The 23,322-nt window shown below is 38.4% G+C and overlaps 3 protein-coding genes across 3 annotated transcripts; all 3 read right to left on the bottom strand.

Moving 5' to 3' along the window:
- Window positions 1-2,190: 2,190 nt before the first annotated feature.
- On the bottom strand, window positions 2,191-4,777 carry LOC111322775 (uncharacterized). Its single transcript, XM_088737430.1, has one exon. The coding sequence runs from the start codon at window positions 4,698-4,700 to the stop codon at window positions 3,591-3,593; it is 1,110 nt and encodes a 369-aa protein (XP_088593556.1). The 5' UTR covers window positions 4,701-4,777; the 3' UTR covers window positions 2,191-3,590.
- A 7,285-nt stretch (window positions 4,778-12,062) lies between these two features.
- On the bottom strand, window positions 12,063-13,883 carry LOC148741974 (uncharacterized). Its single transcript, XM_088738249.1, has 3 exons — window positions 13,603-13,883; window positions 12,588-13,113; window positions 12,063-12,482 (listed from the first exon to the last, which is right to left on the bottom strand). Exons 1-3 carry the CDS (start codon window positions 13,850-13,852, stop codon window positions 12,146-12,148), a joined length of 1,113 nt encoding a protein of 370 aa, XP_088594375.1. The 5' UTR covers window positions 13,853-13,883; the 3' UTR covers window positions 12,063-12,145.
- A 2,325-nt stretch (window positions 13,884-16,208) lies between these two features.
- On the bottom strand, window positions 16,209-23,222 carry LOC111332082 (uncharacterized). Its single transcript, XM_088738023.1, has 2 exons — window positions 22,920-23,222; window positions 16,209-17,811 (listed from the first exon to the last, which is right to left on the bottom strand). The coding sequence occupies exon 2, from the start codon at window positions 17,690-17,692 to the stop codon at window positions 16,580-16,582; it is 1,113 nt and encodes a 370-aa protein (XP_088594149.1). The 5' UTR covers window positions 17,693-17,811; window positions 22,920-23,222; the 3' UTR covers window positions 16,209-16,579.
- Window positions 23,223-23,322: the final 100 nt, after the last annotated feature.

The raw sequence follows: 23,322 nt of genomic DNA on the forward strand, positions 1-23,322 counted from the left end.
ATCACTTTGTTATCATGCTAACTAGATACAGGTCTCTATCATAACAAGGTCACCTCCAGCCTCACTGCAAATCAAAGGCTTGGCAACTAAGTACACAACTGTAAAATGGACTATTCACTATTTCACCATAGTTAGTTATGAGAAATGGCAAAAAATCAGTGCAAAATCAAGCCAGAAAGCTTAAATGTAATCATGTATATGTACCAAAGGAATCGATTTTGTAATTTCGTGTTGCGGAACTAGAAGAATTATGTTTAAAATGTCGAATTTTGGGGACAGTTGACACATTGAAAAATTCTGCGAGCTCTAAACCAACAGCTGCTTAAAGTTTCAGCAACAGAGTAAACCCCCTTTCCAAAATGTGCAAAATCTTATGGGGGTGGCACCCAACCTTTCCTCACCTAAAAAATGCTAGAGTCTCCCCTCTCTACAAAAATTCGGGGAAGCGTAATGATCCATCCAATTATCGCCCCATTTCAGTAATTCCTGTGGTAGCAAAAGTTTTTGAGCGGATAATCTATGATCAACTGTATGTCCATCCTACGAAGTATAATCTTTTTTCCAAATATCAGTCCGGTTTCCATTCATTACACTCGACGGTTACTGCTCTACTCGAGGCAACCGATAGCTGGGCTCTTAATATAGACCGTGGAGTGATCAATGCTGTTGTCTTCTTAGATTTAAAGAAGGCATTTGATACAGTCTATCATGAGATTCCTTTATCTAAGCTTCATTCGTACGGAATTCGTGGACTAGCTTTGCGTTTGTTTCGCTCCTATTTAGTTGACCGAACACCGGATCTGCCAAATCGATTGTTCTAAATCGACGCCAAAGTTCCTTAATTGCGGTGTGCCTCAAGGCACGATTCTGGGCACGCTTTTATTCTTACTCTATATTAACGATTTACCTCAGTGCCTTAATTTTTCTTATCCTCGAATGTATGCTGACGATACCAGCATTACTTACGCTGACAAAGATTTAAACGAAATTGATGATTATCTTAACAAAGATTTGAATTCTGTTAATACCTGGTTGTCTTCTAATAAACTCACATTGAACCTGACTAAGACCGAATTCTTAATAACTTAAAGCAAAGGCGAGTTTATTTGTCAGACAATCCGTCTCTTACCAATAATAATTTTCCCATTGAGCAGGTGTCGTCAACAAAGTCTCTCGGTGTATCTATCGATGAAAACTTAAGCTGGAATACCCATATTGAAACTGTTTGTAAGAAAATTTCTTCAGCTTTGGGCTTAATTAAGCGCATTAGAGATTTTGTACCATTCTACACTCTTCTGAACATCTTCAATGGTTTGGTAAAGCCCCAGTTTGACTCAGTACTGCAGCTTAGTATGGGATTGCTGTAGTACAAGTCTGGCCGAAAAACTTCAGAGGCTGCAGAACCGTGCGGCTCGTACATTGTTGTCCGCCCCTTATGATTCTAGTGCCCTAGACCTGTTCTGTAGTCTTCATTGGAAAAACCTAAGGAATCAGAGGCTTTTTGCCAAAGCCGTTATGATGTTCAAAATTCTAAATGGACAGACACCTGATTATTTATCAAATAAATTCATCTTTCGTAATGATACTACAGGTTATAGATTGCGAAATAGTGAAGTGAGGCTGGCTCTTCCGCAACCTCGTACCGATTATGTTCGTAAAAGTTTCTCTTATAGCGGTGCCGCGTTGTGGAATAGCCTTCCGACTGATATTAGAGTATCTAAAACATTAGGTGAGTTTAAGATGAAGCTAAGTAACTTCAGTTTTGAGTGAACTAATGACACGGCGTCCCTGAAAAGCAGTACTTTTATTTTCATTTATTTTCATTCTAATAAGAGGTTAGTTCAGTTCGTTTAGGTTAGGCTTTTAATTTTTTTATACATTTTATAACGATTATATAGTTTTAAGTTTTACATTTGTAGGTATATTGCTTGTATACCACTGAGTGGAATTTACCGTGTACAAATAAGGTGATCTATCTATCTATCTATCTACCTCATTTACAAAACTCTGAGGGAGTGGCATCGAACCCCCCTTACCCCCTACCCTCCCCACACACACACACTCACAAACACACACACTTCATATTAGAGGTCCAAGGGGTATGTATTTTTTGCATCGAGATATCAGGAATTACAAAGCTATTAAAGCCGTCAAAAGCTCTTAACAATTCAAGAAATATTGAAACGTTCCTTGCAACACTAAATAAAGAAATATTTATTGACTTAAGTTGTCGATACTTTGCATAAAAATTTACTCGTATGAATTTTACTCGTATTTTTTCGTATTTTTTTTACTTGTATGTATTCGTATCTTAGTCGTATGTTAGTCGTATGTTAGTCGTGTGTATTCGTATGTATCCGTATGTTCCGAACATGGTTACTCGTATGTAACTCGTATGTTACCCGTATGTACTCGTGTGGTGTTTTAGTCATGATCAGTTAAGCGGCCCTTTTTTGGGCATTAGTGACGCTATTAGTCGCTGATTAAAATGGTAAATACTCCCTCTTCGAATAAACAAAATTTTTCTAAAAGTTTCCAAGATTTGCAGTTCACGCCTAATAAGATATTTTTATAAGGAAAAGTCTTTTTTTCAGTTACGTGTGGGAGACGCCATTGTGAAATTATTTTGAGAAGTTTATCATATATTGTAGTGTCGAGAACTGAAATAACATAATGCGTAAATGGCTATAAGGCAGAAATCACGAAAGAAGAGAGCGTAACTGTGTATCGATTGTGAATGTCGAACTACTAAGATGCTTCGAAACAAACAATAAGTAACAGCGGGAAACATCGGGTCAAAATTGGATCAAGCTCGCAATTCTAGTTACCATAGTTACCACCATCACTCACTCATTTCAACGACATGTGCCTTCGCTTCCAATAGGAGGTAGTAGCCGAAGATGAGAGTTAGACTCGCAAGTCCTGTTTTATAAAATCCCAGAGATAACTAAATCCAGTAAATTAAAGAAGTCCAACCAAACGTTCATGCACTGGAAACAACTAGGTCGCTTAACGATCACTTATATAAAGAACTAGCCTGAAGTGCCGGCGTATTTTGAGCGCACGAGCGCACATTTTCGTATTAGGCCGCCATCTTAGATTTGGTAACTGTGGAGGATTGGGGCGAGGAAATATTTGCCGAGGGAGTAGGTGTTAAGTGGAAAAATGGGCAACGGGGGAGAGGGAGGGGGAGGAAAAATACTAATATTTTTTCCTTCCCCCGTTACCAAATCTAAGATAGCGGCCTAAAATATGTGCACTCGTGCGCCCAAAATACGCCGGCACAGCAGGCTAATAAAGAACTTAGCTAATGACAGGATTTTGTTGCAGTTGCCGAACAGCATGTCACGCAGTCTTATTTTCTCTGCAGAGATACGATTATACGACTGCGCGTCTTTTCAGTATCGCGATTCGTGCGATATCGGTTTTCGCGTGCAATTTAACGCGGAATTCCCTCGTCAGGTAATGAATTTTCCTATAAAATACTTAAAAATCCTACTACGTGAGTAATGATCACGAAAGCGTCGTTCACTACTAGAATTCTCTCATAACGCCCTACTTATCTAAAATGGCGGTTTCAAGTTTTTTCATCACCATAGAGGAATAAAGTTATTCTTCTCACTGCACTGGGGAGTCCTCGGAAATAAATTTAATCGAGTCCCACCTCTTACTAATCCGAGCAGCCACTTCGATAACTTGCTAATATCTGACCTAACACATGGTTCCATTCCCGGATTATTTTCCCTCTTGAAGGCCGTGCTGTGATACTTCCAGACTCGCTTAGCTTTGTACTTACAGCATGCAGCAGTCCACAGATGTTTTGGCACATTCACCCGGTAAACATTGTCAATGTAGTCGCTGAATCCTTTTTTTCCAAAATATCTATGTGTAGAAGGACGAAATATTGTTGATGGCATAGCGCCAACCACAATGAATAATTGAACATTCGTTGCTCCTTTCACTTCCGCGCAATTCTGAGTCCCCCACATTACCAGGTGGCCCTCACAGACTTGCCAAGGATGCGAATTAAACAATCCAAACTGAGGGACGGCATTTGTGTAGGTAAAAGTTGCTCTTTTCTTTGCTTGATTTCGACGGCCGTACCGTGAGGCAATCAAGTGCCCGCGGTGTATAACTGTTTTGATCAACGCTCCTCCAGGACAGTCGTCAGTTCTAAAACGGCTTCTGTATCCACTTGAAATAACCCAGTCACGGTCAACGAGGTACCTGCCTCCCCCTTCCTTTGTTGCATAACAAAGCTCTCGGTTGTTTGATCGAAAGTAATCATTAAGTGCTTGCTGAAATTTAAGATATAGCCATTTTAGACTACTTCTTCTAAAATCAACGGGTGGTCGACGCCCGGAGTCACGTCCTAATAGTTGGGCGCCTTCAATCACTGTGGCCGCATAAAGAGGAATTCGGTTGTTGCAGTCATATAGAATGGCCACTGCACTATCCTCACAGAGATACGCCAAATTTTGAGATCCTCCATGGACAAGCCCGAACTGATCTACACCGGTTGGCAAGTATTGAGGCCAAGTAGACTTTGGTTTTCCTTTTTCGTCACAGGCCTCCATAAAAGTGCACTGGCAGCCATCTATTCCATCGATGCCAATCGTACTACACTGCTGGCCGGCTACTTCATTCAGAAGATACTCGATCACGACGAGGAAAAGAAAACTCGTGGTGAATTCCTCCATAATATCCGCTTTCGGGATTTAAAGTTGACCTCTGTGCCAGCTTCAGTATTACTCAAATCAACATTTACCGAAAGTATCAGGTATCCATTCCAAAAACAAAATTACAGAGTCATGAGATTTAAATAAACGGGCACACCTTTTGAGTGCATTTAATCGACCGAGAGTTGGTGGATTATTTATCGCTGTTGACGGCGACATACCTATTACTGAGAAGAATAGATTGCTGAATTTAGATTTCTTTGGCCATATGCGAAAGTTTGGTCACGAAACAGGGTCAAATTATTGAGCAGAAGACATTTTATCCCGTATTCGTTCTTCAGTTTAACAGGCGGGATACGCTTGCTGAGGACATTGATATTACTGCGTACATCACGCAGTGACTGATCAAGGAACGTTGCAGTTGTAGGGAGAAATATCATGGACTAAAGCGTTATCTCGAGATGCATTGATTACAAAAGAGTTAAGTCGTCCTTTTAAATCAGTTTTAATCCTGTTTTCGTATACCACATTCATAATTAAACTATGACTGTTATTTTCGGTTGATTGCCACTTTCTATGACCTTAGGGATACTCCCTCCTTTGACAGTGAATGTCAACGTAGCAAAATCAGATGCGACTAAATTCAAATCAAAGTGGCTCTGAGCCAACAAACTCGGGTAATGATTAATGAAAGACTGGGAATGGACTTTTTTGAATGAATTCAGAGCTCACGGGGGTCGAGTTCCAAGAAAACTTTTGCATAGCTTTTTTTTATAGTTTACTTTTTACAAGCACTTGAACACTTTTATAGAAGGTTTATTAAGGTGGTATTTTGACAGCTTATTAAATAATAAAAAGTGTTCACGTGATAAAGATTATTAAGGATACTGCAATTAAAAATGGGAACATTATTTTGTTTAGATAAATATTTTCCACAGACTGAGTTGCCTTAAGTTGTTTGATTACAAAGGGGATAAGTTTCTAAAGAAACTGTGGTGTTGCGTCGGTGGGGGTAACAAGGTAATTTGGTAATATCAACTAAGTCAGGGCCGTAGCCAGACTTCAGAACAAGACGAGACAATTTTCGGGTCTGGCATACCTCCCCCAGAAAATTTTGAAATCAAGAGGCTCAGAAATGCTCTTTCAAGCATTTTCCGTGGCACTTTTCTTTAGAAAAGTCAATCTTGAGCAAGTGTGGAAGTTCACTTTTTTAGTGCCGAGCGATACTGATAGAAGTTACTCCATTTATAGTGACTGTTTGCAAACGATTTGCAAGATTTGAACTAAACCACTGGTTTGCAATCCCACGTATGCCATAGAACTCCAATTTTCTTAACAATATCTCATGATATATGGTATCAAATGCCTTACTGAAATCTAAAAATGTACCACAGGAAAAATCCCTATCGTCAATTGCCCTTTGAATTCTATTAAAAATACTAAGGATAGCATTATCATTGGAGTGCTTAGCCCTAAAACCAAATTGATTATCAAAAAACACTTTTTTCCTTTCAAGGAAATCAACTAATCTATTGCACATAAGTTTTTCAAGCAATTTATTAAAAACAGAGAGCAAGGAGATTGGCCGATAATTAGATAGACAAGTCTGGGATCCTGATCATCTTTTGCTGGCCTAGGGTGATTGTTTTCTGAAGACGGAAAGAAAAGTTCAGTTTCTTGAATGATGCATAAGATAATTTTATCAAGTTTCGTCCAAGATATAATCCGCTTTTGTCTCCTTATCATCCAAAGTAATGCATAAACTGCTTTTAGTTCTTATTACTTGTACCCAGTTTCCGGGCAACTAAGGTTTATAATGTTCTTTGGGGTTGGCACCCGTTTTTCATCTTAGCCTTATCAAGTCATACATTGTGTCTGTAGTTTTCTTCACCGTGTGAAATAGAGACAAATTCTGAACAAATTGCCTGCTGTTTTATCGATCGGAAAGTCGACCAAATGTGTTATGATATCTTCCAGCCGTGTTCATGACTGATGGCTTGTCAGGGAGGTCTCTAAGAGGTGCTTTTCCTTGTCTATATTCTGTGTTTTTGCTGTAATGACGGAGGAAGTGCAACTGATGCCGCCAACACCTGAAAACTTCGATTAAGACCCATGCATGTTTACCCTGGGAGTTGACAAAACAGTAAACCTTTTTGGTAAGAGACTAGAGAACTGTTGAAATTGTACCAACTGGTCACCTTTCACCTCCTTTCATGGAAAGATCGACGTAATTACCGGGAAATTCGAGGAAAGAGAGGGAGATGTCGAAACAATGTACGAGAGAGAATTTTCCGAGGCAGGCGTCAAAGCATTTCCCGTAATTTTTAGCTGATAGATAAGGAAAGAATATAATCATTATTACGAACGTGGATTAGGGAACCATATGTCAATTGAGTCAGTTGGGGCAATGTTACAATTACTTTTATTTCCTTTTCTTGTGTCACAAATCCATACTATTTTTTTGTAATTTCTTTATTTTTTTGGCATTTTACAAAACGTTACTCTACTTACAATACACTACAGGACTCGGTCACAGTACATTGATTACAATAGTTTACTGAGAACAAACAACAAACAAAGTATAGTTTACAATAAACTTGATTACAGCAGATGACTTACTATCGATTGCTTCCACTACCTACACGATACTCTACATTTACATCACTTATCAACATATTACACTCCTTTCAATATGTTACGTAAATTACTTACAGTACCTTAATAATACTATATAGCGAAATTGTGTGCTTTACAATAAAATTGGCTTCGTATGCTACTCTACACTGTTTGGACGACACCCATCCCACAAAGCGATATGTGGCAAAAGCTTATTCCATTTCTGAAAATGTTAAGCTAATTTATTCCGCTTTGTTGCTATCTTCATTTCTACCTGGTATATCTCCCCGATCTTGGTCTTGCAAACTCGTATAGAGGGGTTCTTAGAATTCAATTTACAACTGTAGATATAAAATTTAGCTGTCAGTATTAGGTGATTTAGAATAGTAAAGTCCTCTTCCGCATTGAAAACTCCAAAAACTATATCCATTAATGTATAGGTTTGAAAACTAACTTGATATTCACCAAGTCAAGAACAGAAAGCTTCCCAGAAAACCTTGGTAAAATTGCAGTAGAAAAAGATATGTTCAAAGGATTCAACCTCTTGTTTACAAAAAGTACATGAAGGCGAATCCGCCAATCCCCACCTAAATAATCTTTCGTTCGTAAATACTATATTATTTAATACTTTATTTTGGAATTCTCTATTGTGACGGTAAAAGGCAAGGAGTATATTTTCTTCCAGTCGAACGGAAATTGTGGAAATTTTTCCCTGAACTTTAATTGCGCAGTTCAGTTGGAGGGATTTGCTTTTTGCTTTTAAATGCATTATAAAGCGATTTGGACGTGATTTTTGCTAACATTACTTGATTTCGTAATCAAAATTCGCCTTGAAAAGAGTCATAACTCCCTTGCTGTGTTCCGAACCGTGACTGAAGAAAATATCTCCTCTCCATTGAGCTTTCCACAAGTTAACAACTTCTGGAGTACTGTACGTTTCTTGTAAAAGGGTGATAACAGATTTCTCTTTCGCAAGCCAATTAAATAACGCTTTCCTTTTGTCAAGAGAACGAATCTCTCGAGCATTTAAAGATAACATTTTGAAATTTAAGCTACGTTTCATAAAATGCGAAATCGGTGCCAGAATTTATAAAGTAAGCGGAGAAATTATAATATTATAAAAAGCCCTTTCACACATGCAGACCAAGTCATAGGTGTTGTGCGAGCCGCCCACACTAGTACAATAAGCAATTAACACATTTATTTCTACGGTTGAACACAAAAGGAAAAAGACAGAACGATATACAACTAAACAATTAAAAAAGTAGCCAGCAAAAGCTGTTAAATAAGCTACTAACAAACAGGGTCTTGCAATTCTCATAACACGTAGAGACAATAAGATTACAAAAAACTCCGGTTTTGGAAGCAAAACATTGCTTGAATTTGAATAAATAAAATTTTTGTACATGGCCCGAATTTTGGTATTAGCTACAATTCTATATTTGAACATCGTCGATAAACAGTTTATAGGTTCTGCCCTACTAAAATAGGTGGTCCTACCATCTTCTTTGGCCTACTTGAACAGTTTCATCTTCTTCTTTCTGCGCTCCATGATTTCTTTTGGTAGATCCGGCGATATCCCAAAGTATTTTCCTTTGAGTTTTCTGGCGTTAAACATGACCTTCTCTCGATCAGGGTATCTCACAAATCCATACGAGACGAAATGGGAAGTGGATGTTTTTAGCGCAATCAACTAAACATTTTTATTGTAATTTCTTTATTTTTTTTGGCATTTTACAAACATTGCTCTACTTACAATACACTACAGAACTCAGCAACTTTACGTTGCTTACAATAGTTTACTGAGAACACAGGCACTAACAAAGTATAGTTCACAATAAACTTGATTACAGTAGATGACTTACTCTCGATTACTTCCACTACCTACACAATACTCTACATTTACATTACCTTACGACATATTACACTACTTTCAATATGTTACGTAAATTTCTTACAGTACCTTAATAATAGTATATAGCGAAATTGTGTGCTTTACAATAAAATTTGACTTCTTATGTTACTCTGCACTGTTTGGACGACACCCATCCCACAAAACGATATGTGGCAAAAACTTATTCCATTTCTGAAAATGTTTAGCCAATTTATTCTACTTTGTTGCTATCTTCATTTCTACCTGGTATATCTCCCCGATCTTGGCCTTATAAACTCTTATAGAGGGGTTTTTAGAATTCATTTTCACTCGTATATATACAATTTAGACTGGCTTCTGGGAAAATAGAACTTTACCTCTTACTTGGAAGAAAAATTAAGAGGGTCAAAGAGGAGCACACATTACTGAAGTGCAAAGGTAATATCTGGCACTTCTGTCCGACAACTTAATCTTAGCGGAAAGAAACCGTAAAATTCACCTCTCTCCTTGTTACTCTAATTGTGCTTGAGATATTCAGGACATTAGACGTTGACTTCCATGGTTTAGTTCCAGCGAGAATAGAAGATAGAAAATTTACCATCGACCCAAAACGACAAGGGCTTGAATTGAATGAGTTAGCAACAAATGAATGCATGCGCCAACTAAAGATTAAAAGAGAAGTTCACCTATTCGGCGCGAGGTGCATGGGCGAAAAAGCTCAATTTTTTAAATGTTCTTTTACGTTACTGTCACTTATCTAAAGAAACAAGGACCATCCTGGGTCTAAAAGATCCAGATGAAACTCCCCGCATTAGACGATCGATGTATTGTAACGCCGAACGGGTATTGCGTGAAATGTTGATTCAAGACACATTTTCGCAAGGGGTTCAACAGCGTCAGTATTTTTTCAACAACCAGTGGTCCTAATCAATTTGTCTACTGATTACTGAAACATACTGATTACTGAAACAAGTTAATTTGGCAGTCCTCAAAAATATCAGCACGCGATGAAAGTTCTGAAATTAAGGTTGAAACCAGAGAAATTTGGCACATGCGCAAACTGTTCACTGGTTACCGTTCACCCCTGAAACCTTTCTGCGGAAAAAAACCTTCTGTGATTGCTGAGAAATTATTAAATAGAAAGAGAGGAAATCATCAAAGTAGTTGAAGCACCGATACTGAAATCATCTGATCCGCCTTCCCTTAGATGTGATAGAGCACATCCCATGAATTCAACAGAGGGGTTCGGGAAAAACGCGTATTTTTCCTGTTCACCTAATAAAGGCGGACGGCTGATGTCCGTGTTTATTTACAGAAAATGCAGGACATTAACTCGTATGCTTTAGCTTGAGCTTTCATTCTTTTCCTCTTAACAAATATTGATGAAGAATTACAATTTGTGCATGAACAAGTCAACATTACAAGCATACTTATAAAACTTCTCGACTCGTTACCACATTGAATACTAAATCAAGCGAACAGCTCATGTACCGGCGAATAATACAGGAACTGGGCCCAAAAAATGGAGTCAAGGTGAATATAGCTCGTAACATATGCACGCCTTAAGTGTTGAATGTAAATTTTTTTTTTTATAAATGGCGATGACAAAACGGTTTTGCCACTCACTGTGAGCATTCGATCATATACGATAATAATTATTTACTTTGTCACGTATCTATGTCATTCATGGAATTTAAATTGAGATCAGAGATACACGTTGATAAATGCAATAAAGCAAATCCAGATATAAAACTTAAACATCGAACTGCCCAAAAATTGATTCTTCAACTTACTGTCTAGTTTAAAAAGCTTATCTTTAAAGGATCGCTAATAATAATAAAAATCTTTTATTAGGAAGCTCCATCACAATGGTAGTTTACATAGAGGCCCTAAGTACTAGATGTTTATTATGTAAAAATACAATTAAAATATAGAAATTTGAGCTAAAATCAAAATATAAAAAGGATTACAACATATACACTGAAAAAAAAATGCTTAATTATAAAAGACAGAAAAAAAGACAGTTCTTAAAAATTGGCAAACTTACTGAGTTTCTTACAGTTCTCTCTAGCTCATTAAAGTCTTTGAAACAGTGATACCGCGAACGATGTTTTCACCAATTGTATTTGATTTTGGAGAGCTTTATAGTATCGTTATTGCGCGTATTGTAGGAGTGCATATCACTCCTTCTTACAATGTCCAAAGAATGATTAATTTCGCCATTAATACACTTGTAGATTTATATTTAGATTTATTTAGCTTCGCCAACCGGCAGGGACACCGCAACAGCTTGCGCCGATTACTGCGGGCCCAATAAACCCACCCATCCCACCCCAGGGGAGGACATCCATCACACAGTAATCTCATGTGTGGGAAATTAACGTCTCCTACCCCAACCCTGCATGAGACGGGACCTCCATTTATTCGTCCCTATCCGAGAACACTAGAATATCTAATCATTTCTAGATGTTATAGAAAGGTAGCAAATTCTTCTCAATTATTTTAAGACCCTGAGTGTTGGTCCGGCCGGGGCTCGAACCCTCGACCTCCCGCACAACAGTCCAGCGCTCTATCCATTGAGCTAACCGGGAGGCGGTTATGCATATATACATCGATGACATTTCCTACGTTCTTCAAGATTCAGCCATCTCAAGACTGTTAATGCATCAGTGGATGAGGAGTGAAGTGATCTATCTAATAACAACTTAGCTGCTTTGTTTTGCAGAATTTGCAATTCCTTCATTAGTGTGACATTGTCCTTGTCGGCCCCAGACTAAATCAGCATAATCGAAAACAAGTAGCACTAAGCAATTATAAAAAGCAACCGGGCATTATAAGGTAAATAATACTTAATTCTACGTAAAAGACCAAGGTTCTGCCTAATTACAAGCCTCGGTGTTTTTACAGTAAAAGAAGATGTTAAGTTCTTAGCTAAAATTTAATAAGCTCCCTCTCAGCTCTCGATGACCTGCCTTTATCACGGCAGAGGGATATAATTGTGCATATTGTTGCACTGAGATGTTTGAGGAAATAAATTGAAACTCACGGTCCTTCCGGGGGTCCTTTGGGACAACAGTCTCCTTAAGAAGCCTACGTCTACCCTATTACATTGTGCGTTTCCCGGATTGTTTTCCCTCCAGAAGACCATGCTGCGATGTTTCAATGTTCCTTGATCGTTATAAGCACAACAGGCAGCAGTCCACAAGTCTCTAGGCACATTGACCCGGTAATCGCCGATAGTGTCTTTGTAGTCTCTGAACCCCCTTTTGCCAAAATATCTCCATTTCGAGGATACACTTACTGTCGATGGGATATGATAATAATAATAATAAATATAATAATAATACTAATAATAATAATATTTAACGAGGGAGCCCAACTCGCCTTAGCGGTTTTTAGTGGGGCCCTCACAGTGGATAGCACCAATTAAGATAAATAACCGCACATCTGTTGATCCTTTCACCTGAGCACAGTTTTGATTGCCCCACGCGATGATTCGACTCTCCCAGACTCGCCAAGAATTCGAATTAAATGACTCAAACTGAGGCACAGCATTGGTGTAGGTAAAAAATGCTTTTTTCTTAGCTTGATTGTTGCGGCCATACTGTGAGGCAATCAAGTGTCCGAGGTGTACTGATGTTTTGACTACCAATCCTCCCGGACAGAGTTGAGTGCTGAAACCTTGTTTATGTCCACTTGCTCTTAACCAGTCGCTTTCAACGAGGTAATTACTCCCTAATCGTGTTGTATAGCAAAGTTCTCGCTTTTTAGCACGTACGTAATCTCTATTTTCTTGTTGAAATTGAGGATTGAGCAATCCGCTTCGTGAAAATTTAACGCGTGGCCGACCACCTAAGCTCTTTCTTGTTAACTGGGCCTCGTGGATTACGGTGGCCGCATAGAGAGGAGTTCGGTTATTGCAGTCATACAGAATTCCTACTGCACCTACTGACTCGTATTTTGTTAAATTCTCTAGAAAAAATAAAATGTATGCTTCTTTCTCTACAATTGGTTCCCAAATTTGGAACTCTATCCCCTATTAGATTAAACAACTTAAACGTTCGTCTTTTCGTAAAAAGATAAAGAAATTACTACTAAATTTTTTGCGGTCAGAAGATGATTATGTCGAAGTCTCCCGTCTTATTAAGTTATTTAAAACTATAGGTTAACCTCTTTTCGTAATCTTAATATACTTGCTCTGTTTTATGTTTATTCTATTTACTGCGTAATAGCGTTTTCATTGTTTATTTAGTTCATCTATAGATAAGTCCTGTACTGGTAAACTGTCCCTAGATCTTCCCGCCTCGATTAGTTTATATGAACCGAATTAAATGACCCCAACTGAAGCACAGCATTGGTGTAGGTGTAGGTAGCTATTTGGGAGGAGGAACCAATGTACTTACTTAGAATTGTAACTTAGAATGGTAACTGCACCCACACCTTCACACAAATACGCCAGGTTTCGCTGCCCTCCCTCGACAAGCCCGAACTGATCCACACCTTTCGGCAAGTACCCTGCTAAGTTGGGATTCTTCATTCCTTGTGCATCACAGGCCTCCATGAAGTTGCATTGGCAGGTAGCCATTCCGTTAGTACCAGTCGCACTACACTGGTTGCCCTTCACTTTATTCTGGAAACATCCCGTTAAGAAGAGGAGGAGTAACCTCGTGGTCGATATGTTCATAGCTTTGCTGACCACGTGAACTGTATTAGCACTTTACGACGGCATTTGCTTCCAAGCTAATAAAAATATTTCTATAGCAAGATCCTCGTTCGAGACCCCCAACAAACTCGTGCGATACACGTTCAAGCAAATCTAAATATGATCTGATTCTTCCGGTTGACTTGGAATTTGGATTGACTTCCCTTTGAGTCAGTTGGGCAAGGCAATAGTTACTTTCATATTTTTTATTACAAATCCATACCAGTCAAACTGGGAAGTCGATCTTTTTAGTGTAATCAAAATAACATGGTCCATGAATTTTCGCGGAAGTAATGAACCTCCGAAGCATCGCCCCTGGGAAAACAGAACATTAACTCTTACTTGAAAGAATAATAAATAGGGTCAACAAAGAGTACTCATCACTGAGGTGCTGATTTAACATCTGACATGTATGTCCGACAACTTAATCTTAGCGGGTAAAAACCGGCAATTTAGCTCTATTCCTGCTACTCACTATAATTGTGCATGGAATATTCAGGACATTAGAAGTTGATTTTTATGTTTTAGTTCCATCGAGTACAAAGGATGAAAAATTTACCGTAGACCTCAAAACGACAGGTGAAACACCCTATAATGTTATCTTAGTGTATTCAAAGGGATTGAATTGAATGAATCAGCAACAAATGAATAACGCTCGTGCCAGCTTTAGATTAAAGGAGAAATTCACGTACTGCGCGAGGTGCTCGGGGGGAAGAGCTTAAAAAGTTAAACTTTTGAAACGTTCTTTGATGTTTCTGTTACCTATCTAAAAAACCATAAAACCATCCAGGGTGTAAAGATGTCTGAAACTCCCCATATTGGCTGTTGTATTGTAACGCCGAACAGGTGGTGCTTGAAATGTCGATTGAAGACACAGTTTCGCATGCGCAGGGGGCTCGGACAGCGTCTGTATTTTTGCAACAGCCTGCGACTCTAATGAAATCGTCTGCTGATTTCTGAAATATTCAATTTCCTAGTTGTCAAAACTATCAGCACCAGATGATAATTCTAAAATTAAAGATGAAACCAGAGGAATTTAGTACATGCACAATCTGGCCAACGGTTTCTTAACCCCTTAAACCTCTTTTCGGAAAAAAGAAACTTTTGTGATTGCAGATAAATTCTTAGAAAGAGAGGAAATTGACGAAGTGGTTACTCATAAACATGATAGAGCACTATCCATGACCTCATCGGAAGGGTTCGGGAAAAACGTGTATTTTTCCTGTTTACATGATAAAGACGGGCCGCTGATGTCCGAGTTTATTTGCATCTAACACATAACATTGACTCGTATGATTTTAGCTTGAGCTGTCGTTCATTTCCTCTGAACAAATATTAATGAAAATTTTCAAACTGTGCATAAACAAGTCACCATTACAAGCATACTTATAAAACTTCTCGACAGCTATTACCCCTACCCAGCTTCAATACTATACCAAGCGAACAGCTCCTGTGCATTGAATGATACACGTCTCTCTTAACCTTGATGAGCAACTGGGCTCAAAAAATGGGGTCAAGGTAATGTAGCTCGTAACATATGTACGCGTTAAGTGTTTAATGTACGATTTTTCTTTTAGAAATAGCAATAACAAAACGGTTTTGAGACTCCCCGTTAGCATTCGATCACACACGATAATCATGGTCAGGAGCGTAGCCAGCCTATAGACTCTTACGCTCAGGGCCGGGTTGTTCAAAACGCGGTTAACCTTCCCCGGGATTAGTGTAAAATTTAAAATTCAGTTCTATAGCCCTGCAAAAGGATTTTTCTTTTGTATTTTTGGTCAGTTTAATGTCATATTGAGAGAAGGCCCAACAACTTCCTTTGCCCTTAAACGCGCTTTTCTACGGGAGAAATTCAAGCCAAGGTTAACTTCTAAACCTAGATTAACGTTAACCCCCTTTCGAACAACCCGGCCCAAAAGCCTACAATTTTGTTCCCGCCCGGTTTATTTGAAAGATGATGACTCTTGCAAACATTGAAACAAAAATTGAACTTTCCCAGCGAACAGGCCTACAACAATACTTGCGAAGTACACAGACTCTAAACGAAGGGTCGAGATAAACGTAGAGGGAACGCAATAAAACCAAAACCGAATGTCCTTGTGAGTGTATAATAATGCTAGCCTAAAGCAACCCTTGATCACTGCAGTTCGCGTTGCTTCAGTGTGCTGATAAACGGACATGTAACGTATGAGAATATATGATTAAATGGATGTACCAAGAGTTCAAACAATCTGCAAAACTCGGCATTGTTGTCCACGCCTCTGTATCTGTTAGACAGTCTGACCTGTGTCAATACAGCAGTATTTCAATAGGAAAGAAGTTGATCGCAGTAACATCAAATTATGTCGATGAACTTTATTTATTGTGTCACATATTCCTTTCCTGCATGGAATTTAAATTAGGATCAGAGATACACGTTGCTAAATGCAATATAGCAAATCCAGATGTAAAAGTTAAACATTGAACTGCCCAAAAATGTATTTTTTAACTCACTATCGAGTTTATAAAGCATATTTGTTAAGGATTGCTCTCTTGTAAACGTGAGCACGTGCTTAATCACAAGCCTCGGCGTTTTTACATTCTCAATGAACTTGACCCCAGTCACTGAAAAATAAGATGTTTAGCTCTCGGCTGAAATTCGATAAGCTCCCTCTAAGCTCTCTGATGATCTTTCTTAGTCTATGTTCGCTGTGACAACTGCCTTTGTCACGGCAGCTGGATATGATTTTTCTTATTGTTGCACTGAGATGTTTGCGGAAATAAATTGAAACTCACGGTCCCACCGCGAATTCTTCTGGACAACAGACTCGTTAAGGAGCCTACGTCTGTCTTTTCACATTCTGCATTTCCCGGATTGTTTTCCCTCCAAAAGGCCGTGCTGCGATATTTCAATGTTCCTTTAACGCTGTAAGTACAGCAGGCAGCAGTCCACATGTCACTAGGCACGTTGACCCGGTAATCGCCGATAGTGTCTTTGTAGTCGCTGAACCCCTTTTTGCCAAAATATCTCCATTTCGAGGATACACTTACTGTCGATGGGATGGCACCAACTACGATAAATAACCGAACATTCGTTGCTCCTTTCACCTGAGCACAGTTCTGATTTCCCCATGTAATGAGTCGGCTCTCGCAGGTTTTCCAAGGCTGCGAATTAAACACTCCAAACTGAGGCACAGCATTGGTGTAGGTAAAAGTTGCTTTTTTCTTAGCTTGATTGTTGCGACCGTATTGTGAGGCAATCAAGTGTCCGCGGTGTACTGATGTTTTGACTACCGATCCTCCTGGACAGACTCTGGTCCTGAAACGTTTTCTGCGTCCACTTGCTTTTAACCAGTTCACGTCAACGAGGTACTTGCTCCCTTTTTTCGTTGTATAGCAAAGTTCTCGCTTTAAAGCACGTACATAATCTCCATCTTGTTGTTGAAAAGGCGGATTGAGCAACCTGCTTTGTAAAAATTTAACGCCTGGCCGACCACCTAAGCTTGTTCCTGTTAACTGGGCCCCATGGATCACGGTGGCCGCATAGAGAGGAATTCGGTTATTGCAGTCATACAGAATTCCTACTGCATCCACACCTTCACACAAATATGCCAGGTTTCGCCGCCTTCTCTCGATAAGCCCAAAGTTATCCATACCTTTCGGCAAGTACCGTGCCAAGTTGGGATTCTTTCTTCCTTTTGCATCACATGCCCCCATGAAGTTGCATTGGCAGGCAGCCATTCCGTTAGTACCACTCGTACTACACTGGATGCCCTTCACTCCATTCAAGAAACATCCAGTCATTAAGAAGAAGAGTAACCTCGTGGTCGATTTTTTCATGGCTTTGCTGGCTACAAGAACTGTTTTAGCACTTTACGACGGTATTTGCTTCCAAGCTGAGAAAGATATTTCAATAGGAGGATCCTCGATCGAGACCCCAGCGAACAGCTAATTGATTTCTGGGAATTAAATTTCAAGGTCTACAGGTCAGTATAATGAAATCTCCTAACATTCATGCCAAAACAAGCAAGAGGAATCTTTGGTATTCAGCGCTATATATGTCAATCGTGAAGATCGACGTCGGCCAAAATGAGCTAAACTAACACAAAGCGAACGTCTCCGTGAAAACAATTCAACGCTAATGCTGAAAGCATGAAATATTAGCGGTGTTTTACTTTCCAGGACCCAAATGGCAAACTAATGCAATTAGTAGGAATTCATATCTCATTCATAATTATGGTATCAAGCTAAATTTATGATTTGTATTAAAAGCCAGCCAGTGCCAGTAGAAATCAGGTTAACTCGATAGAGTGTCGACCATAATAGTTAGAAAAAAATGAAAATCTACACAACCAGCTTTGAAAGCCATCGAATCTTAGTGGTTGACTGTGAATCCTCAGTATTGCAGTACGCATCCTGTACTACGCATAACACTGCCCATAACTCCTTGCGAAAGGTACGCGCGCATTCAGATAACGTGAACGATATCTTTTCTCTCAATCAATGGAAGGGCTAAACAGGAGAGGAGGACTTTTCCTCTTCAAAGCACGGTAACCTATCTTTTTCAGTTTCATGTGCTAATTATCCTCTTTAGGGCACAAAATTTGGAAACATAAGGCATTACTCGAAGATAGAGATTGTGACCATGAAAACAAAGATTTGAGGAACGCTTTTAGTCGATGTTGTTTAAAAATCATCTTTTTCAAATGTTATATAGTACATTCTTACATTTGCTCGAGATTTCTTAAATCCTACAATAGAAACCCTTGCTTCCAGCTACTCCAAGTACCGGACCTTTTTTATCGTATAAATATAAGCAGTGTTTGGTGGGGAACAGTCAAAGTTTCGTTCTTCAACTCTTAAAGAATCATCATCACTGACTGGTCACCCCTTGCAAGTGCTAGATGGGTTCTTACAATTAGTGACATCACAACATAACACAGCAATTAATTACGTACACCAAACAGGCTTGTAGTTTTGGCTTTAAGCAGCTATTCATTGTCACCGACAGCATTTGTTTTCATGACTGACTTGACGACCGATTGCAACTGATGATCAATTGTAACTTGTTACTGATCACTCTAATCTTAGAGAGCAGGTTGTTTGTTTGAAGCGTAATGATCGGTCGACCCCTGGAGCTCTTCAATGATAATTGGGCTCCATTTATAGAGGTGGCCTCCTAAAGTGGAATTTGGTAATTACAGTCATTAAGAGTGCCCAGTGCGCTGCCTTACTTAAAATGCTTGAGGTGTCGTCCTCGGCTCTCGAACAGTTCCAACTGATCCAAAACTTTAAGCAAGTATTGAGCCTTCTTATGTTAAACCTTGGATTTCCTCGTGCGTCACCAGCGTGTATCACGTTGCACAATAACCTCGTTAGCGTTGTCTTTTTCAAAGATAATTCGTTTGAAACATGTTTGCAGACTAGAAATCTAGGGTTGAATTCCTTGCTCTACAACCCCACTTGTTATTCTTTAAATCAGCCGGAATGGTGAAAAAAGCGATGTTTCAGGGCATTACGGAAAAGGGACACTGTGGAGTGTTGGGTAATCGATACCATGTTGAGGTGCGGTCAAAGGAGAACAATGCGAACATTCCCATCAACACACTGTTGTAAATCATGCTAAAAGCATGGCTCGAATTACAATAACGTTGCAAGGAAATGATGCACATGGTTTATCCAAGAGTTCACCATAGTGTCACTGATTAAGTTTACTCGTGACATGCTTTCTGACAATAGTTAATTCTAAAACCCACTCGAAACTCAGAAGGAATAGAGAAAGTGCGTAAAGCGAAACGGCGCGCGGTTCAAGCATGAGAAATGTCACAGAAGACCTGAAACTAGCTTCCTGATTGAGGTTCGTTCTTATTTTGTTTTTTATACGATTTAATTTTTATTTCATCTGTTTGTGCAGTAAGACCTTAAAAATATCTTTAGGGGAAAAGAGTGAAGCAATAGTAATTCCGATAAAAAACTGTCAAATTCTTGTGAAAAAATTTTCTGGTTGTTATGATGCGGTGTTTCGTCTCGACCAAGAGACTCGTCTTATAGTTTTCGTAAATTTCAAACGAACCCGTCGAGCATCGCGTTCAAAGTCCCGTTCGTGAAGTCAAGATGTTAGCAATCTAGCTAGCCCTCTATTTCAGAACGATTCCCAGCCATACGTTCACGAGTTACAATATATACAATGAAAGATTGTAAGTGTGAAAAAATTCCGTGGCGATATGACACTGCATTTCGTCTCGGCCAAGAGACTCATCAGATAATTTTCGTAACTTTCAAAAAAGAAACAACAACTTTGAGTTTAAATTTACAAGACATGTTTCGACATTCTCATGTCATCTTCAGTTGCAAATGAGCATTTAACTGTTGTACATTTGAATTTATATTAAGGTACGTTACAAACTACGTGTCAGGGCTTACGTTACATTTGAATGTTAAAAACGCGAAAAATGTAATAGCGCGCTCTAGACTAGATCAAAAAATTAATAAACAAATAAATAAATAGATAAAATAATAATAAAAATAAATTAAAAGACCAAGGAACAACATAATTAAAAGGAAAGAGACAATTCTAGATGTTTCAATTGCTGATTAAGGATAGGTTTTTCCCACTTTATATGCAGTGCCTCTTTGATCTTAATTTAGTATTTTGAAGCGGCAGAAGCTAAGATCGTGAAACATTCAGTATCACAAGAGTCAAGACAGGTCCTTGATGATTGCAGGTGCTTGTAAATATGCGAAGTTTTGTCCGACAAGAGGTGCTCACGAACTCGTGTACAAATATAGCGAGTGGTCTCACCAATATAACTGACATTACAGCCAGCACATGAAAATTTATATACGACACGCGAACGTAGACCTAGCGGTACTGAATCTTTCACACTGAACATGTTTCTGAGTTTAAACGTACTGAAGACTAACTTAACATCTAAATCAGCTCTACAATAACGTTTGAGTAGTTGTCTTAACTTAATCTGAGCGATGTTCGAAAACCGACCAACGTAGGGAAGTTTATAATAGTGCGCAGAAGGTTTACCGGAGTTAGAAGAGACGATCTGCCCAGTAGAAGAAGGATTATTTTTCTTCGCTAGAAACCTGTAAATGATCTTGTTTATGACCCAGGATGGAAAACAATTTTTCCTTAGCAAAAAAATAAGTTTCTTGACATCCAGATGAAAACCAACCCAGGAATTATTGATCTTATATGCTCTGTCAATCAAAGTTCTGACTAAACCTAATTTGTGAATCAAAGGGGCGAAGCTGAAATAATTAGTAAGAAGACCAGTAAACGTCTTCTTGCGATATACACGATATAATTTTCGCAAATTTCAACGGACAATAATGATAATGTCACGGACTACTATGGATAACTGCGACTCCTGACCAGGAGATCTTAATATGATAATGATACCATGGCTTCCAAACGAGTACTGGGACCCTATCAACTGCTTTATTTGTTACTCCAACCCCTTCACTTTCTTTGATCTTACATCGACATGAATTTGGCAACGAATTACCTTTCAAGCTTGATATTTAGATTGAGTATTGGTTCTGTAGTAGTTACACTAAAACAACAACAACAACAACAACAACAAGCTTTAGTACCATGAATAAGATTTAAACTTAATTCCCAACGTAATCTAGTAATACAGAAGGGGTAACATTTACTCAGAATAACTAAAAAGCTACTCGAGCTGAGTAAATCTAAGTCATCAGTGTTTAAGTATTAAAGGTAGGTTGGCACTAAAGCTAGAGCAAAGCAGAAAATAGTTTAAAAAATTAATAAATAAGTAAATAAATAAATAAATAAGAGAATGAATGAATAAATATGTGCCAGAGGACTCATGAACAGTAAGTCTGTAAGATGTTAAACTTGACTTTGTGTTTAAACGTTTTAAGGGGGAAGTGTTTAATGCTTTCATCAAGGTGATTCCAAAATTTTACAGCTGCAAAGCGAAAGTTGAATTTACCATAGTTTGTTTTGATGGTATTAATGTAATAGGTTGATTTAGAAGCAAGCCCGGTATTGTATGAATGTGTGGATGCTACTGTTTGAAAAACATATTCAAAGGAAGATGGAAGAAGGTTATGGTGATAGTGATAGATAAGGAGTGCATCGTGAAGGGTAACAAGATCAGCTAACTTGAGAATCTCTAATTCCTTAGAGAGAGGCTCAGAGTGTTCATTTGGTACCGAAAAAGTTATAGTACGTATTGCTCTCTTTTGAAGAATTATGAAAGGTCTGAGAGTAGAACCATAAGTATTGCCCCAAATTGATAAACTGTAGGTGAGGAAGGGGTAAATGAGTGAATAATATAATTGAAGTAATATGTTTCTGTTTACATAATATCTAAATTTAGATAGTACTCCAATACCTTTTGAAATCTAGTTGCTCAATTCGTGTAGAAATGGTTTCCAGTTCAAATTAGAATAAAAAATGAGTCCTAAATATTTAACTTAATTATCAGATTTAACAGACATATTGGAGATACTAAGATGCAACTTACGAGCTATTCTTCGTTGTGGAGAACGGAATACTACAAGGCTAGTTTTTTCAATATTCAAATTGAAGATGATTTGTTAGCAAATAACCAATGGCTCACCTTGTCGAGTTCTACATTTAACTTGGCTTCTAAATTTAGAATTAGAACTTTTATTGGAACACTTAAACCTGTTAAAAAAAAAGCTATTAATATTTGTCCTTAAGTTGTCTGGGCTAGGCCAAATTATTTTACTACTTACTAGCGGTTTAAACCGCTAATGCGTCTTTGTAAGGTTTACAATACTGAACTTGATGTAGTTTTATTTGTCCGTATATGTCACCATATTTTTCTTACTCAGTGAGGTTTTCACTGTAAAGCACTTCGAATTCTAGAGATGAGCGCTGCTACTCAAGAATTGTGATTATACTTTTTACTTCAGCCGAACTTCTCTCAATGAAAAACTCCAAAAATGAGCAGATATCTTGGAAACTATGAAGTATGGTAACATGATTACGTTGATTTTTTATTAACGAATTGATGTATAAGTTAGGTTCCATTAGGTAGCGTTGCTTTTTACTCACCTTATGGAGTTCTTCCTCTGTCTGTTAGAAACTGTGAACTGTGGTTGTGATGAGATGCGTTTGACTTTTACGATAGAACCAAGCTTGATTTAGAAGTCATAGCTCAGAATATTTGCATGTGGGCAGCCCAGAGGTTAAGAGATTTCATGGTAAATACCAAACCCCATTGGTCTATCGTCGTGTATGAGGAAGTTCTGTTATGCTCCCCTGGGCCTTTGTTCTACTATATTAAGTTTTCAAGGGGAAGTTTGGTAAGCGTGGTTAACTTAGTAGCTGGATGAATTAAATCATTTAAGGAAAGAAAACAGGTTCAAATCTGTAAGGTAATGGATCTCCGCCTAAGGATCAACCTTTTTTTTTTATTTTAAAACCATCAATAATTCAAAAGGTTCACAAGTTGACC

Source organism: Stylophora pistillata, chromosome 1 (genome assembly GCF_964205215.1).
Source record: "Stylophora pistillata chromosome 1, jaStyPist1.2, whole genome shotgun sequence".
Lineage (NCBI taxonomy): Eukaryota > Metazoa > Cnidaria > Anthozoa > Scleractinia > Pocilloporidae > Stylophora > Stylophora pistillata.